This window comes from Apteryx mantelli, chromosome 2 (genome assembly GCF_036417845.1).
Source record: "Apteryx mantelli isolate bAptMan1 chromosome 2, bAptMan1.hap1, whole genome shotgun sequence".
Lineage (NCBI taxonomy): Eukaryota > Metazoa > Chordata > Aves > Apterygiformes > Apterygidae > Apteryx > Apteryx mantelli.
The window spans coordinates 138,617,968-138,637,117 of NC_089979.1; the positions used below are offsets into that span (position 1 = coordinate 138,617,968).

General features: G+C 39.5%; 1 protein-coding gene across 2 annotated transcripts in view; it reads right to left on the minus strand.

Annotated features, from left to right (window-relative positions):
* Nucleotides 1-19,150, minus strand: part of SCIN (scinderin) — a 57,096-nt gene that overhangs the window by 5,231 nt on the left and 32,715 nt on the right. For both annotated transcript variants that reach the window (XM_067291636.1, XM_067291637.1), the window contains exons 5-13: nucleotides 15,024-15,116; nucleotides 12,012-12,144; nucleotides 10,093-10,181; nucleotides 8,961-9,176; nucleotides 7,696-7,817; nucleotides 7,401-7,491; nucleotides 1,849-2,019; nucleotides 1,188-1,365; nucleotides 595-716 (exon numbers count right to left, since the gene is read on the minus strand). In XM_067291636.1, coding sequence (XP_067147737.1) covers nucleotides 595-716; nucleotides 1,188-1,365; nucleotides 1,849-2,019; nucleotides 7,401-7,491; nucleotides 7,696-7,817; nucleotides 8,961-9,176; nucleotides 10,093-10,181; nucleotides 12,012-12,144; nucleotides 15,024-15,116 — 1,215 coding nt within the window. The remainder of the gene's footprint in view (nucleotides 1-594; nucleotides 717-1,187; nucleotides 1,366-1,848; nucleotides 2,020-7,400; nucleotides 7,492-7,695; nucleotides 7,818-8,960; nucleotides 9,177-10,092; nucleotides 10,182-12,011; nucleotides 12,145-15,023; nucleotides 15,117-19,150) is intronic.

The following is a 19,150-nucleotide window of genomic DNA, read 5'->3' on the forward strand; positions in this document are numbered from 1 at the left end:
CAGTGTCACAGTCCTGCCTTTCCAAGCGCAGTAAGCAATTAAGCCTGATTCACTCAGGCAGCTCTGAGTATTTCTGCTAAGGAAATAAGTCTTCCTACCTCCTTGATCACAGGCCAATACCTTGGAGGCATAATTACTGGCCTTAAATCTCTATGGAAAATTTCAGGCTGCTAGGGATTTCTGGCGAGGTCTCAGGAGACATTTCTTTTCCTCACTACCACTATCGAATATGTAGGGAGCAAGGCATTGACCTGCACTTTCTCAGGGAAATGATAGTCTGGCAATGCTCTGCAAGAATGCAATTGTTTTTGACTGGGAAAGGGCCTTGTCTTTTTGCATCTGCAAGCCTCTAGTCCCATGCTGGAACAGACTTTCCCTGCTAACATTTCCAGTATCTATTCTTCTGTCTGTTCTTTACACTTGGATTGCTTCAGAGTACCAAACCTTAACTATCTAGCTCTTGCCAAGCACTGCTAACTACACAAAGAAAAGCCAGATCCCCAAAATCATTTAATGTCTGTTGATTCCCAAGCTGAAATATACTGGAAACTGTATAATTAAACAGAAGGGAAAGTATCCATTATGTATACTTACAATAAATCTGCCAGTCTTATTAGAACAGCCATACAGACGAGGTGGATGATCTTCAGTCTTTGTCAAGAGTTGTGATGAAGTCTGATATGTTTTTTTACCTCCAAGTGTTTTCCAGAATTCCTCTGAAATACACAATACATAATTTATTCAGCAGTGGCTTTCACATTTTATGTTTTAGCTTGTTAGACACTATTCCAAGAATCCCGCAAACAAGGACTTCTTTGCTGTCTCAAAGATGAGTGCATTTTCTTACAGTTCTTCCTGCAGTTTGTCAATAACAATACAGATATTACATGTGGACCTAGAGCAATGCTTGCTCCCCTTCTAGTCTCTCAGCATTGAAAAAAAGACCACATTCCACTGCAGTTCCTGCTACAGCCCTACAGACTTCCAGGGGATTGCACTGTTTGTGCATCAGCCAGTTCTGGACAGATCTTCACAGTAAAATCTCAGGTTAGATTTTCAAAGGGAAAGAGTGAGCATATAGTTCTGCCTACAAAGTACAAGACTGTAAAAAAACATTTAAGCCTCATTTCCATAGAGCACTGTGTATTCTCAGCTGCCTGTTAGCAAGCACGTGGCCTCATACTAACCCGGTTCCTGGCCTTCAATAATCTTAGCAGCCTGGCATTTAAGAACACTGGCAATGTATTGAGCATCTTGTTCCTCTTCTTTGTTTGCTCCTTTTCCTACCCAGGTGTAGCCAGAGTTGTTTGGCAGTTTCAGAACAAAGACATCATTGGAGTTCAGTGACATTGCATCAACATCAACCTAGATCAAGAATGAGATTATTTTATTCTTCATATTTTCAGATAATGTGATCTATATTTTGCATGCTTATATAAAATATGTAGATAGATATTAATTGGCCGTGCTTTTTTTGCAGCTTGTCCCTAGATTTATACTGTTATGAAGTAGAAATTTAACCAGGGAACTGACTGGAAGGAAAAAACTTGGGACTATCTGGAAGTAGGAATGACTGTCCCATAAGGGTCGCTGATTTTTTGTCCATTCATTGTCAGCTGATTATCCACTAAGCATTTTCTAACAGTTTTCTCTGGAACATGTAGATTGGCTGTAGTCAGCTATGGCATATTCACTTTGACTTTATTAGATAGGCTAGTCATACAGAGCAGTTGATTTGACATGGAATTCTGTGTTCCTACCAGATGTTGACTACCTGAAAGGATTAATTGGAGGGGAAGAAGGTTTAGGGGCAGCTATACCATTATCCAAGGGAATATTTGTCCTTACCTCCACAATTCTGGTAGTGGATGTCAGGTTCCTGCGGATTTGGAAGAGTCGTGTTGGGGGAGCAGGTTTCTGACCTTCCTTCTTTGATGTCCCATCCTTGTAGATAATGAGTGGTTTATTTTTGAACAAGCTCAATAAATGTGCAGGCTCTTTGCCTTGGCTGACTCGGATCTGCATATGCGTGAAGAAATGCAATTCAAGAAACAAAAAGGACTGTGGAAATTATTTTTGGTCTTCACTGAATAGCATAGGGAGTGTTAGCCAATAATAGTAAGTATGTTAGCAAGAATTAGAAGTGGCAAAATGAGAAAATTTAAGAATACAGTTCCAGAGACATTAAAGTTATAGCATTTCTGAGATTTTTTGTCAATCATGCTAACACAAAGACATCATTCAGACTTGTAACATAATGTTTCGCTGATTAAAATGGCTGCTATCTGCTGTAATAAGAAAATTCTTCTTTTTCAAAAGAACTGTCATTTCATGGAGTTTTATAGAGTCACTTAATTCCCCTGAAAAACTAGTTTGGAAGTTCAGGAGCTCAGTATTTAAGCAGGAGAGAATGGTTATTCATCACATTCATTATTTTTGTGTGTATTTATCTGCAAGAGGATGAAAAAGATGAGCATAAATCTATCTTGCAGTGTATAACACGGATGACAAAAATGAACTTCCGTTACAGATACAAAAGACATTAATGCAATTTCAAAGAACATTGAACTATGAAGAATTGCTATTTTCAGGTTAATTTACTATAAAAGTTGTATATATCTATTTATTTTTCCCTTATAACAGTATCCTCTATTTTTTCATTCTGAAGAAAACAAAAAGGTGGCAGCTAAAGGCTAAATTGTATACAGTCTTTTTCTATTCAACTTCCACTTGCTATATACAAAGAAAAGTGACTTACATTGTGCATGAGATGAAGGAAAAACGAAGAAGGACAGAAGGGAAAAACTGAGGAAAAAAGGGAAAGGAAGGAAATGGGAAACTGCCTACCAGGAATGCCAGGGAAAGTACCCCTGCAGGAAGAAAGCATGTATTCCTTTGAGGTGTCCTACTCACTCTGCTTTACGTGCAAAACACGTAGGTTAGCTGGCAGCATCTGGCCACTAACAGGTCTGCTGAACTAAGCCAGAGACTGCAGAGCCTCTGGGTGTGAGTGTAATCTCCCACGTGTACCAAAGAGCTCTCGCTCCCACCCAGCTCCCCAGCAACTTGGATTCCTTTGGCCCCACTGCACCAGCCAAGACTGAGGGCTGAGACTCCTGGCCTTCTCTTAGCTCCTCCTAAGTGTTGCTCCCAGAAGGAAATGGAAAAAAGGGGAAAGAGGCATGTTGCTTATCCACTAAAAGAGGGCTTGATGATCCCGACCCCAGCCCAGTGTCACTACCCAGCAGCAGTTGAAAAGCCTCACACTACTCAGCAGTGCCTTCTGGCAGGATGAGAGCCAAGGCAAGGCCGCTCCAGCTCGGGAGCCTGACACATCGGCTCTCAGAGGTGCTGGCAAGAGTGCATGTGTTGCACTGGAAAGCTGTGCAGCTGAGGATGACTGGGAAATATGATGTTTGTGCTGGGCAGCAAAAGCTGCATATGCTGATAAAATCACCTGATAATCACCCTAGAACATGTACACTTGTACATGCCAAATTGAAGCAGGATTTTACAAATGCAAAAGAAAAAAAAATCTAATACAGGGAAGAAAATACTGAGAGGAACATCTTTCTGCAAAACAAATATTGAAACTTTTTTATAGTAATTTGTACTGTAGTGCCATCTAGTGATTAAATAAATTAGTATATTTTAAACCATTTAAAGAAGGGTAATCCAGATGTTAAGTACAGGTAATACATTCTAAGTATTCATGTATAGGCATATAAATTCACATAATATGCATATATACATATATATATACATATATATATATGTATTTGTTTAACTTCATTTCAGATTAAAAGAATATTTTTAAGTATGTCCATTGCAGTGAGATGGATCTCCTTCAGGTTTAATAAAACATTTTAAGTGTATTATTATTACAGCTGTTAGTAGTAATATTATTATTACTGTAGTGTTAGTATTGGCCTTAGGTATGAGGCAGGACCATATTGTGCTCAACTCTGTCCAAATATAGAAAATTTTTTAGGAATGGACATACACAAGTCCATAGGCCCTGGTAGGATGCACCCACAACTGCTGAGGCAGCTGGCTGATGGCATTGAGAGGCCACTCTCAATTATCTTTGAAAGGTTGCGGTGGTCAGGAGAGGTTCCTGAGGACTGGAAGAGAGAATATGTCACCCCTATCTTCAAGAAGAGCAAGAAGGAGGATCCAGGGAACTACAGGCTGGTCAGCCTCACCTCAATCCCTGGGAAGGTAATGGAGCAAGTAATCCTGGAAACCATTTCCAAACACATGGGGGATGAGAAAGTCATTGGCAGTAGTCAGCGTGGATTTATGGAGGTGAAATTGTGCTTAAGCAATCTGATAGCCTTATATGATAAGATGACTAGCTTAGGGGATGAGGGGAGAGATGTAGATGTTGTTTACCTTGGCTTTAGTAATGCTTTTGACACTGTCTCTCATAACAACCTCATAGACAAGCTGATGAAGTACAGGCTAGATAGTGATCAGTGAGATGGACAGAAAACTGGCTGAACTGCTGGGCTCAAAGGGAGGTGATCAGCAACACAAAGTCCAGCTGGACACCTGTCACTTGTGGTGTCCCCCAGGAGTTGATACTGGGTCCAGGACTGTTTAGCATCTTCATTAATACCTGGGTGATGGGACAGAATGCACCCTCAGCAAGTTTGAAAATGATACAAAACTGGGAGGAGTGGCAGATATACCAGATGGTTGCTGTACTGCTATTCAGAGAGACCTCAATAGGCTGGAGAAATGGGCAGAGAGGAACCTCATGAAGTTCATCAAAAGGAAGTTCAGAGTCCTGCACTTGGGGAGGAACAACCCCAAGCACCAGTAAAGGCCAACCAGCTGGAGAGCAGCTTTGCAGCAAAGGACCTGGGGGTCCTGGTGGACAAGTTGAACATGGGTCAGCCGTGCACCCCTGTGGCACAGAAGGCCAATGGTATCCTGGACTGCATTAGGAAGAATGTTGCTAGGAGGGCAAGGGAAGTGATACTTCCCATCTCCTCAGCACTGGTGAGGACACATCTGCAGTGGGTCCAGGTCTGGCCTCCCAGTACAAGAAAGACATGGATTGGCTGGAGCAAATCCAGCAAAGGTCCACAAAGATGATGAAGGGACTGGAGCATCTCTCATATGAGGAAAGGCTGAGAGAGCTGGGACTGTTCAGCCTGGAGAAGAGAAGGCTCAGGGGGAATCTTATCAATGGGAATAAATATCTGATGGGGGAGAATAAAGAAGACAGAGCCAGACTCTTCTCATTGGTGCCCAGTGACAGAATGAGAGGCAATGGGCACAAATTGAAACACAGGAAGTTCCATCTGAACATAAGAAAACACTTTCACTGAGAGAGTGGTTGAACACAGAAACAGGTTGCCCAGAGAGGTTGTGGAATCTCCATCTTTGGAAATATTCAAAACCCAACTGGACACGGTCCTGGGCAATGTGCTCTAGGTGACCCTGCTTGAGTAGGGGGGGTTGGACCAGATCTCCAGAGGTCCCTTCAAACCCCAACTATTCTGTGATTTGGTGAATATTTCACAAAATAATTATCTGGAAGTATTCTACTCCTTCCTTAATATAATTTCAATAATCAATAACTGATTAATAGTTACAAGATGGTCTGCCATCTAAATTAAGTGTATCTTGGTGGATGGGGAAAGCCATTACTTTGATAATTAAGGAATAAGAAGCAAAGAATTCTTTCCTACTGCCTATAAAATCTCCTCTCCCTAGTCATCTTCCAGCTCTAGCCCTTCTGTGAAAAGAAAAGACCTCCCACCTCTCCACCTACCCATCAATCCTTGTTAGTGATCAAAAGAGAGCACACATCATAGTCACACTAGGACTAGCTATGCCTTGGATCTCTTATCTAGTCACACATTTTAGATGCCAATGTCATGTCTTTCCTTGTGCACCATGTTTCTGAAAGTAAGGATATGTGTCCTGCTTTCTTGGAGGTGAACGGGCTATGGGATGGGAAAACACAAGGGACAGAACAGACCCTAAGGCACAATTCTGGTGGGTTCTCCTTTTCTGGCATGTCATGTGGCTTTCATTTCTCTCCATTTTGCTATCTAAAAGTCAGGCTTGCCGAGGCTAATCATTTCCGCTTCTTACATAATCAAAAGGGGTAGAGACAGAGGAGCTCATACAGGGCTATTCCCCCATCAGACACCTGGTTTAGAGTGAATTGCTCTCAGGAGGTTCTTATCCTTCAGTCTCCACTAATTATATGCAGCCTCTGTAAAGTTAGGAAGGACTAAAACCCCAATTTATAGACAGTAGAAAGAAAAGAAAGGCAGTTTTAGAACGTGAAATATCTGTGTTCTTTTAGACAGCTGCATTCAAATAGGATGATTCACGTGGGAAATCTCTGTTGACAAAAGAAGCCCATGGTGCTTAGCTTGATACACGCTTCTGTAGACATCTGGATTTGGCCAGTTACCCAAATAGTCTGCACACATGCAACATATGACCATGCTTCAGGGGTAAGGAAAAAGGAAAAATTCCTTGACTTTATAAAGGATTTTTTTTCTGACATAAAACAACCTCTACTGTGGCAAGTGGGAAGACTAAGAGGCATAGAAGACAAACCCTTTCACAAAGGGCTATGAACAAGTTTTTATTAATTTGATCAAAACTGGGACAAGTCTTCCAAAGAGAAAAGGCTAGCAAGTTAGGCAAATCCTAAAATGTACCTTGAAGTTAGTCTGCATTAATATGTGAGAAAAATAATGGTGAAGATTATTAATAATAATAGCTAAGGAAAATATAGAATTGCCTGGTTAAGGTTGTAGATATATACAGGGTGCTTTGGAAAGTAATTTTTGGTTTTCAAAGATTACTGCCTACAAGTAAGAAAGGCATTTTAAGGTAAATATGAGGAGAATACAGTACTAGCTGTATGAAGAAAAGACAATAGCTGCAGAAAATAAATTATTTTTTTTCCAAGTGAAGTCCAATAACAGGCAGTTTGGTTTTACCTCATAAATGGGTGGGAAGATTGTGCGAACACAAGTTTGTGTGCTTTTTCTTTTAACAAAGCAGATACATCCATTTTCTGCAATTAAGCTAAGTGGTGTGGCGTGCTTAAAGACTGGATACCATTTTCTAAGAAAATTTAATAGTATGGGCACCTGCACAAGGTGAGCTAGGAGGTAAATTTACAGTGCTCCATGTTAACTTCCATGCCATTAATCTGTGGTAATATGTGAGTAATTTCAGGTAGTTTGCTCACTGATGAAAGAAAGTTAAATGTCTTACTGCATGGCAAATGCATGCGCAGGAATTGCCATGAGCAGCTGATACTCCCAATATTCAAAAACTACCTCCTCCTTTCAATTCCCATTACTTTTGCATCTATATCATATCCTATATTTGTTGAACTTCATCCAAAAGATACTAACCTGCACGGCCTGACCATTCAATAACTGATCAAGCTGAACAGTCAGAAACGCAGATGCAGTCAGTTCATCTTTTGTAGTCTGAGCTCCTTGCCTGAGATTGACAAGGAAAAAAACAATGTTTAAAAACAGTTTCAGAATGATCCAGGGCTTATAGAGAAAAAAAAAACAACAAAAAGCCCACATAGTAAATCTAATCTTGCATTTACACATGATTCTGTTGTTTTCTATGGGACATAAAATCAGCATAGAATAATATCCACATGCTGGAGATCTGTGCAAAGGAGACCAAACATACCATGTGTAGATGATCTGCCCTTTAGGGTAAGTATAGAGGATAATGTAGCAGTCACCCCCATAGAACTGCCCATATGTCTCAGGCTCCACAGGAACTCTGCCGGCATCTTCCACACGCCAGATCTAGAAAAACAAAGAAATCACTAGAAAATGCTGAGACTCTTAAAGAAGCAATTTACTGTGTTGTCCCTTGAACAACATTTGGTTTTGTTCTGAAATGTTATGGAATAAAACCATACTTCATGAAGTAGGTGGATACACCCTACACCCTCTGACTGAATGTGATCATTAACAAGCCACTGCAGAACACTTTTCTTTGTCTTGATGTTTTCATGCCACATGACCATCTCATAATGCCACATTCAACTTCCTTTCTTAATATCTTAAGATGATATTATGACATGAATGGCACAACATTATGATTCATCATAGAACTTTCATATCATATGGGAAAGGTACACCACTGACAGATAACACACCAATCTGCAGATTTCTTCCTATCTGATGCAGTACAGCCCAGTTCAGTTACCATCTGCTCTCCAAAAACACACTGCTAAAATTATATAAAAAGAATGCTCCAGATCTCAGCTGCTGTGGTCAAGTCTAGGTACCAGCTGAAACATCAAGTTAGAGTCCCAGAGGGTATGCCAATGTATGTAGGTATTGGTCCCTCCTCTCACTTCTGCCCTCCCAACATGCAGACCGATCTGTCCTGAGCAGGCTGTGCTGGTGCAATGCCAGTCTGACCCGTGTAGTCCAAAGACATTGCTGCAATGGGATAGTGATAGATTTAGAACTGTGCAGTCATGGATGGAATCACATGCTACATGTGATGCTACACATCTTTTTCCCTCCAAATCCAGGCTAGCTGAGAGACCCACTAGAGACAGAGTTCCTCTAGAAAGCAGATATGATAGATACATGAGGGACAGAAAGATCCAAAATGAGTTTCTAGCTCCAGGGGCAAGTTTTACCATTCCAGATTTCAACCTGATGTGAGGTAGAAGCGTTCCTTTAAAGTATTTCTTTAAAATGTGTTACTTAAAAGGGGAATTATTTCTGATCTTTGATTTGTACTGATGACTTACACCATCATTCATGAGCATCAGAACATTTCACAAAATAACATGACCCAGCAGACAAAGAGATTCCCTTTCCTCTTAAAAGTAGCTTTTTTGATGGTAGGAGTAACAGCACACAACAGTTTAAATTGCAAAACAGAAGAAATTACAGGTGGATTACAATTTAATACAATACAAAAATTACCTCTACTTTCCCTGAACCATCATCTACCATATTATGTTTGGCAGCCATCTGCGGAGACTCATGTAACTTGGTAGCATCAAATTCAATCTGCTCAATTTTAGCCACTTTCTCTGTGACATAAACTTTTCCAAAGCCATCACTTTGATCTTTATCCTTCCAGTCTTTGAAAAACTGTTTGAAGATTGGTGTTTCACCTCCTTCTGGAAGCACTTGAATCTGAAATGAAAGAAGACACATGAAATAGAAGGAAAACAAAACTGACAGTTGCTTGAACTAAAATGTCAAAGAATGGAGTGTTCTGGATGGTTGATGGTTTATTTTGTAAGTTGTTTGTAATTCAGAGAGCCTGTCAAATGACATAATTTTTGCAGTCAGTTTACGTCACCTGTAGGTTAAAGCACGGCAGGCCTGTCTATCTGGAAATAGCCAAAGAGGCTGTACTTTGCGTGAAGCAAGTAACACATTGACTACTCAACAGAGAGAAATACATCATTTGGTATCTCTGTCTACTGGCCATTTTTCTGCTTCTAAGCTACTTAGAAATAAAGCCTTTAATTGGCTGGGCCTGGATTATTACAAAAACTTCCTGTTCTTGCAAGGAGCAATGAGACAGTACAACTATCTGGTCACAGAGACTTGCAGCTACGTAGCAGTATCCTGTCCAGGCACAGTCTAATCTGGGTCTGTCTCTTTCCAAAGCATAACACACAACCTACTTCTTCCAGAGAAGGTCTCTGAAAAGAAGATTAGTGATACCAGATACATCTTTGGCACAAGAGACCATGCTAGGAGAGAGCTATGATCTGCTTAGCTGGGGGATTCTATGTATGGGATGGTTCATGGATTTGGTAATATGAAAAGTGAAGTTTTTGAACTGATTTGGGAGCAAGAGACAGAGAGTCTTAATTTAAATGAATGAAAAATAATGTGTATGTTATTGATTTGTCCAACCATTTGATCTTTTCTACACTTTCCCAGTCTTTGAACTACCTGAACAAACCAAACTTTTCTGAATTATGTGTTAGTGAAACATTGCTTCTTATAAATTCTTAAAAATATTTTCACTGATTTAAAAACAAAGCCTTTAACAGAGCTTATTCTTTCCTGGTATCATCTCATAAATAGAACACACCTGTGTGTTGGTAGGATAATTCATCTGCTGTATGAATTCTTCAGCATTCTTCATGGCTGCCTTTCTCTCCTGTGGGTTAGCATCTTTGCCTGGTTAAAACAGAAGGATAACAATATGGTGGGAAAGGGGAGTAAGACCACTGATTCTGCAAAAGAAAGTGTAGAGGGAAAATCTCGGAATGCACAAGATATCCTTGAGCCACGTTCTCTTCCACATTGCTCTTGTCTCAATCTTGCACTAACACAAATGCTGGTCAGCATGAGTAATAAGATTCACACAAGGTCAAAACTTTGTGGCTGAAACACAGCATCTTACATTTAACACAGTTAAAAAGAAGAAAAAAGGATCATTTCTTTTTTGTTTAATGTGTGTGTTTCTATCAAAAAAACACTTCTTATGATATCTGCTTGGCTTAAGCTATGCATCCAGCAAGAACACCCAGGCAACCTTCTCTGAAACTTTCCTTGTTGGACTGCAATGTGTTAAATAAAGCTGCTCTCCACAACTGCCTTCCCTTCATCAGGCAGCACCACTGTTCCACAGTCTAAGATGAAACTCCTATATAATCCAGCCATGCTATACAATTCATCACCACCTTCCCCCGTTCATTGCTCCTTCTTCAGTCAAAGATATTAGACATCTCTGAAAGTCTCTGTGGCATGATTTTGTGTATCAGTTCTGTGTCCCAGCTGGCTGCCAATGACTATACTCCAGAGACCTCTTAGTCTAATAAGATTCTCTAATAAGCTATTCATCATAGTCAGTTTTGAATAAGACTATTAGCAAAGTAATTCACACTCCTCAGCTTAGTGGTCTGAAGATTTCCAGCAGAGATGGTAACTGCAGCTTCCCAGTGCAAGGTGAGACTCACAGGCTAATTCCACACTTTATTGTTATCAACAGCAGCAAAGCGAGGATACACAGAGGAGCATGTGTGGCCATATTCAGAGGGCCTGATTTGTATATAAATGCCTGGTCTTGTTGGCTTGATTCTTCTAGAAGCTATCAGGTGGGCACTGGAAAGCAGGAGGCAAGGCCTTAGGAAGAACTTAGGCCATCTGAGCACAGTGCCCAAAGAATGCTCTTTTTTAAAGGAGACTTCCCTAACTGCAAATGAAATATTCAGGCAAAATGCTTACAGTGCTTCCTGGATAGACTTCAAAAGCTTGGCAACTGCACTGATTAATTATTTGCTATAGCACATGGTAAAAAGAAATGCAAATGCCACAGAATAGTTAATAAACAGCCTCAGTCAGAGAAGAGGACATACTCTGCACTGGATGCAAAGGTAACCCTGTACCACACCATCTTCAAGGAGTCCAGACCTAATTCCTCAGTAGCAGTCTTCTCCTGGGAAATGTTCAGCCAAAGCAACTGCAAACACTCCCACAAGCACTGAGGATAGCACAGAGAAATGTTTGCAAGAAAAAAAGAAGCATCAAAGTATTTATAAGCTTACACTTTCAGTTAAAGCATGAGACACTGAGATTGTATTAACCACTCACCTTTAAATTTCACACCTCTCCCGAAGAGCAAATGGAAATATAATATCTACCCATTATCAAGCCTTCAATTTCTATATTTTTTTCCCAGAAGATAGAAATTTCATGGTGATATATAAAACTTGTAGGATTCTTTATGGTTGCTTCATAATTGTCACTCAGTTAAGCATTTAAGCACCCAAAATTACAGATGCCCCCAAAATACTCAGGATACTTAGACAGTACCCAGTCTTGAGGCTCTTACTCACAAGAGCAATCCCTGTCCACTGACTACATCAAGGAAGACTTGTTCAAGTAAGAAATTGTGTGCAGGCTACTGTGTCCAGCCAGTATTAAATTCTTGCTAGTGTTCAGTGGGCATGGTGTGGACTTTAGACCTGTGTTCCTCGTACATCTGCAACAGAAGTCATCTCTTACCTTTCCACACAAAGATCTTTCTTGCAGCGCCATGGTCCAAAATGAAGCACTCTTCAGACAAAAGCATAGACATGGAGAAGGGGTTTTCCTCTGCTATCACGGACACCTTCATGGATCCACTTGCATCTGACACCTAAAAAAGCAACAACTTCAGATTGAGATCAACTCTGCCTTTTACAAGCAAATTAATTTCCCCTCCCCAAATTACTACAGAAATCAGTAACTATTCCTATACAAATGACTGTATAAAATTTGTATGTTGCTGTAAAGTAATGACAGCTAATAACTTTTTTTTTTTCATTTTACATCCAGTAGAGGGAGATGTGGTGTTAATTTTAGTGATTTTCTTGGATCTCTGTCTCACAACTTTTTAAAATAAATAAGTCTTTTTTCAACTTTCAATTCAACTGCTTGTTCAGTGAACACCTCACAGTTAAAAATCCGTATTTTCCTAGATCCACCCTATATACTTTACTGAACTGGTGGAGCCCATAGGCATTATCTTCTACAAAGCAACCCTAACTGAAGCCAAAAGTATATTTACATGCAGAACAAGACCATTTAAAATCATGATAAAATTGTCCTACACTGACTTTTGCAACTGAAATATCTATATTTACAAGCTATAGTTCTGTAATAGGAAACTGTCATATGAGACCTATTGCACAATCTGCTTTCTGACCTCCACCACAACTCCCAGTTTGTTCTCACAGTTGTAAGTTCATGTAGACCTTTATAAACTTCACTTCAAACTTCAAAATTCACTCCTATATGGCTTCAGGGGCAAGCAAAAGAAGTTCTTTACTATTGTGGCTTTCACTTTTCTAGCAGTCTTCATTTCCTTTCATAATTAAATTTTCATATTAATTTTAAATGTGTCTTTTTATCTTATATTGTATATTATGGAAACACAAGATGGAAATTACGACTGCATATTGCAAATAAAAATAAACGCCTACTTTGAAGACTTGCTATAAGCCTCTCTCCTGACTTTGACACTCACTGTTATATTGCAGCACATAAAGAATTTTGTTAATAGAATTCTGTTAGCAGGATCTGTGAACTTAAAGGAATTTACTAGATATCCACAAAATTTTCTGAGATTTCTTGTGATCCAAAATTCACTGCAAGCACTTTACAATAGATTTCTAAATTATTGTCTTATTACAACTGCCCTGACCATACATGCAAAACTTCTTCTTTTCTTTCTTTCTTTCTTTTTTTTTCCTCAAAATAAGACAAACCCCCTGCTATAAAAGGTAAGAAATACGTGCCAGATTTTTTGGCAAGAATGGAATGATGAATGGGAACTACACACAGCACATAGACAACAGGGACTAAAAATGGCCTTGTAGCATGAACGGCCTCATATATGTCTCTTGTAAACCACAGCCACAGGCATGGGCAGGGTCAGGATCGCTGAACCAGGCAGCAGGGAAGGTGGCAGCACCCTGCAGCTGTCTGCAGGATGCAGAACCTGCACAGGAGGTGGTTCACCCTCTCTCACACTTCACGGCAGCCTCGACCTACTATATAGATGGCACCCGAAAGGTCCCAGGCAGAAGGATCCAGGAACGCTCAGTGCTGTCAGGGTGTTGCCACACTGACTAAACTCTTTTTCTCTGCATGTGATTATAGGAAATCGACAGTCAGTGAAAGATCCTTTTGTATCATGCAATGCAACCACTTTGCATGAGCAAAAGCACAAAATGCTGAAGATGAGGGTCCAAAACTCAATGCTGATGAGAGCCTTTAAAAAGTACTCTTCATGCAATCTTCAGAAGAAAATAATCCTTTTTTGGGGGGGAGCAAGGGAAAGGATTTTCTAGCTTTTCATTAAAATATTCCCCTTCTTCTAAATACATTTTTACTCCTTTTCTCAAGTGGGAGAATATGAAAGAAAGGGTGACTGCGACAGAAAAAGAAAACACAGAGACAGAAATAGTTTGTTGCTTCAGCTTTGTGGCTTCTTATTAAAAACATCAATGAAATGGAATGTCTATACATTTCAATTTAAAAACAGGTCTTTTTGTGAAAAAGGATCAACTACAAAAACCTGGGTCTGCCTTGGCACTGGTAATGAATAAAATGCTTTAGACTCATGGTTATCTGTTAAACTAAGTCACAGACTATTTGTTGAATAATGTATGTTGCATGAATATCACAATACTCAATAATTTATTTAAATTGTTATTGCTGTCATTTTTCCAGCTTAAAGAGATATGTAGATACTTTGACCATATTTGAAAAGAATAAGCTATTCTCACACCCTTTCTAATAGAATACCAATAATTTTTAACTACTTCCCTATCTCTATTACTTAAAGAAAGAGAAATAGTTGTATAGACTTACATATAATTAATGTAATGTATTATTAGCTAGAAGAATGAATTATGTGCCCCTTCTAAGCAAGAACAGTATCCCTAGCATGATATGAGGACAAATCATAATTTCACTGAATCTAATCATAAAACTCTTACTGATTTAAACGGAATAAAAATTGTATCCATTTTGTTAATAGGCAATTTTATTACATTGGCACTGTCCTACTTATTGTCGAGCCATTGCAGGTGAGGAAGGAGGAAAAGGCCACTGCAAAAGACAGGAGCATGCATTCAAATTCTTCTGGATTTTTGTTAGAAAAATATTACATAACCGTTCATCTCTCAAATTCTGCTAAGAATAACTAAATCACATATGACTACTAAAACCCTCATTTTTAAAACCAAGAAGACAGGAAATGTAGTTTCATGCTAGCATATTTAGCTTGTTTCCTGAGTAAATGGGACAGTAACCAGCCAGCTAGTCCAGTTGCTATTAAACAGAAGGATTTTTTTGTTTTACTTTAACTGAGCTGTCTTGATTGATGTCTTTGAGACTCTTGTCTACTGGCTGCAAATCAATTAACACAACCGGAGTTTTATAACTGAAGCCAGAACTCCATATGCAAGGACCCTATATGAATGATTACTGAGTGCACCTAACTCAGGGAAAAAAACCCAAACTACTTACCATATACAGTTTAGCACTTCTCCTGTTCATAATATCAGCTGTCTCATCATCATCATCACCACACTCAGGAAGCTCTGGCTTGTTTCCTAAAACCTGTAAAACAAGAGAATAATAAATTCAATGCAAAGAGAGTCTACGTTCTGTAGTATAAACTCCTAAATATTGTCATGCATCGTTACTCTTAAAATGCTTCAACATACTAAAATTAAAGCAGACAAAGTGAAACAAATGAGTTGAAATTATCTTTAAAAATACTTCAATTGACAATAAAAAATATCAGATTATTAGCTCAAAAATCAAAAAACTTACAGATTTTTAATCTCATTTTAAGGAGGAAAAAATAAGTAAGTTCTTTAAAAGAATTTACGAGGTGGGAAAAACATTTTCTTGCTCCACTACTATCAGTTGTAACACTGTGGTAGTTTTACATCATAGTTTTACACCATGGATAATCTTATAACAACTTTTATTAGAAGAAATTTACAGTAGTTCATCAAAAACATTTAATGGTCAGGTAGTGACTATTAGATCCTGGCTACTCACTATTAATGAAAAGATCTTTTCTTACTGATTCATATATGACCAGACCCAAATGTTACATACACGGTTTCATTGATTGTACTGGGACTATGTCCCAGAGGGGAGGTGGGAGTAATTGATATGTCTGAGTAACTAAATATTAGCCTCAAATACAAGGGAAGTAACAGCTTTCCTATTGACACAGTACGCTTGCATATAGCATGGGGCTGCATGCAAAAACGTTGTAAAGATTTGACAACAGGGAAGCCTAACAACGCATACAATTGCAAATAATTTGTAAGAAAAAATACAACGTAAGTATTTAACATAAATCAGCCATCTATGGAGTATCCTGACCTCGTAAGCCAGTAAAAATACACGGCCTTGGTGAATGTAATTGTTGCAGTTTAATCTGAAATATTTTACCTGTGATTTGTTGAAACCAAAAAAGTACTGCCCTGAATCTTTAAGAAAGATGTTACCAGTAGCTCTTCAATAGCCATCAGTCAGCATTTCATGGATTTACACTACATGGCTGCAGATTTACTAATGTATCGGCCAACCAGGGCTATATTTTCATAGCAGAGTGCCACAACACTGCTGAATGACTAACTAAAAGACCACGGGCATATGTGGCAAATAGTCGCAAGTTTTCTGAAATGCTTCCCCCACTAGGTTTTCACACTAAACAGTAGCCTACATGCAAGCTGCAAGAGCCTCCAAGAAATCGTGTCTGTTGCCTTTGTAACACATGGGTCTGAAAACTGCCAAGTCACAGGCAGTTTCTTTACCTGAACACATACTGAACAGACACTGAATACAGTTTTTATGGCATTGAAATATCAGTGAAGATCAAGAGGGTAAAAGACTCTTATTAATAAACTTCCAAAAGTCTGTAATTACTAATATTTTTTTTTGCTTTATTAGGTATTTTCAACAAAAGCAGAAATCCCCTTCAAACACACAAACTGTGATTCCTGACACAGAAAAAGTCAGAGTTTTACCTTGTCATGTATATAGAATACCTGTGGCTCCACAATTATTTTACAGTTTTGTTGCAAATGTAGCTTAAAGCGATATAAAAAAAACTGCTCTTAACATTTTCTGCTTGTATAGGGGTCTTTGAAAACTATGCTACGGTGAACATTTTTAAACAAGGCTAAATTGTGACTGATGGTGTTTATGAAAACCTATTGACAGAAGCAGCCTCTCTATTCACAGCATGGTCTAAGGGCTCCGCTTTGCTGGCAGTTACCCAAACAGGCTCTGCAATTTAAAATTTTGGTTTTAAAATTGGCGCCAGCACACTTTAGATTGCTGGCCCAGCCCACTGATATCTTAAAACTGTTTTCTGAACTAGATAGAGAATTAGTGTCAGACTTCCTAAGTTTTATCTACACACGGAAATGTCATAGTCCATGTGTGCTAGCACAGATAAAGGTGCCAAAGCCTCCCTTGTGCAAACACAGCTACAGCTGTGAAATGAACTGCCCTGGAAATCGCAGATTCTGGCTTCTGGGCGAGTCCCCCCCCCAGTTTCCTAACTAGCAGCTTGTACAGGGGCTTCTCTGGCCAAATCACTTCAGTGTAAGCAAGCATGGAAGGAGTGTTACTGGAAGGCTCATTTTTAATTCTTCCACAGTTCCTTAGAGGAGCACAAAAAGAAGTGGACAAGGGCCTTGAGGGTATCCCTTCTGCATTCAAAATCAGAGCTGCTTGTAGATCCTAGCATTTTGGTGACCTTTGTTAAGATGGGCCAAGATGTGCTTCTCCTCCTAATAGGTAAAGAAATCCAAGACTTCTGAGGAGGGCCAAACATCCAGCTCAGCTGTTAGAATAAGCCTCGAGCTGAATCGCTAACAGGTACACCTGTGTGTATCAAAAACTGAAGATGACACAAAATCAAAATAACCTAAGACAAGTGAAGACACCAGTCATGGTGTGAAGCAGTGCAGCATGAACTGTATATACTGTATATATGAAGTGACATGGTATGAAATACATACAGTCACTATGCTTTCATATTGCTAGGACCAAATTATGTCATTCCCCAAGTGCCAATTTCAGCCAAATAACATGTCATACAGACTGAAAAATAGGAAAGATCACAGAAATAAAAATTTTGTGCTTACACAGAAGGCAATTTATGCTGAGAAAAAATGTAAGTTCTTCCCTAAAGAAATTTCTTCCCGGAGAAGTCCTCTTTCTGCCTTCTAAGGCAAGCTCAGATGGTTTAGCTATTTCCACACATACCCTCACATATGTTCTGGATTTTATGACAACTAACAATTTTATCAATAAGATTACAAAGTGTATATTGAACTGTTAACTGCTGTGCTGGAACTGGGTTATATAATCGCATAAGCATATGGTTGGCTAAGCTGCGGCTCTACGGATTATATACAGTAGCTGATTCTCATGTGATGTATCAAAAAAAACTAGTCATGGCAGCTGAAGCTATAGTCAATGCTACCTAAGCCTGATTTTTCTGCAGGGTTATGCAATAAAATGACTTAAATCAATGGACAGTTTCAAGGACATTGCATGTCATGATCGTTATCTACATACACCCAGTTTCATAGAAAGCCTGTGGTAGCTAGGTACGTGGGACCTTGCTCTGCAGAGTTCTCCCTACTCAGGCAGCTAGCCAGCCTGCTCTCTTAGGTCTTCATGTCTTTGGGCCATGTGTACTGGCAGCCCTGGGCTGGGCTCTCCTGGGCTGCCTGGAGGGTGCAGGATGCTGAGAAGCAGCACCTTCCAAAAATTCAGACTCACAGATCCAACCTATGCAAAGCTGAGAATGGCTATGATCTCTCCCCAGTACACAAAATGGCTTAGACGCATTTCTTCCCAGACTTCCAACCATGCACGTGACTCCAGACCGTACTTCTTGCAAATATACAGGTGCACACCCGGGTTTTGCAACCCCCTTTTTTTTCTTTTTTCTTACTGCATTAGAAACACATATATCTAAAGTGAAGGTGTCCCTTCATCTTATATGTTATTCACTGGTTAGCTATCAAACCGCCCCTCACCCTCTACTGCTCGATCACAGAATTATGCTTGTCCTCTCCTGACCATTGCTTCCTCTGCGCAGGTTTATGAGAATCTCGAAGAAAAGCTTGAGCAGCTCTGGGCTCAGCTAAGGTCCAAATAAACATTCCTTCAGCTATTCTGCTGTAACCGCCTGTGTGCACAGTCTAGCCCCATGGTATATGTGAGGTTGCTGAACCCCAACCCCTCGAGGGTTAAGCTACTTCACAGTTATTTCAGAATAAAACATGCCCACAGATGGCTACTGCAGAGCTCAGCTTGCTTTATATGGCTATAGCCTAACAGTAGCTGACTGCTGAATGCCAGCATCTGACTGGCGAGTTAACGTGTTTTATCCAAAGCATTCATTAACTCCACGCCTTTTGTCTTGTCTGTGGGGGGTATACCCAAGGATGTTAATCTGTATTAATTTTAAAAGTTGTCTTAATAAGTTCTGTTAAAGCTTTGTGTTGACACTCAGCTTAGTGCAAGGATATCATAAATATAACCAAAAGAACATCAGTTCCTCTACAATAACTGCCTGCATTCACTCTTGCGGTAAATGTGAAGTAGCT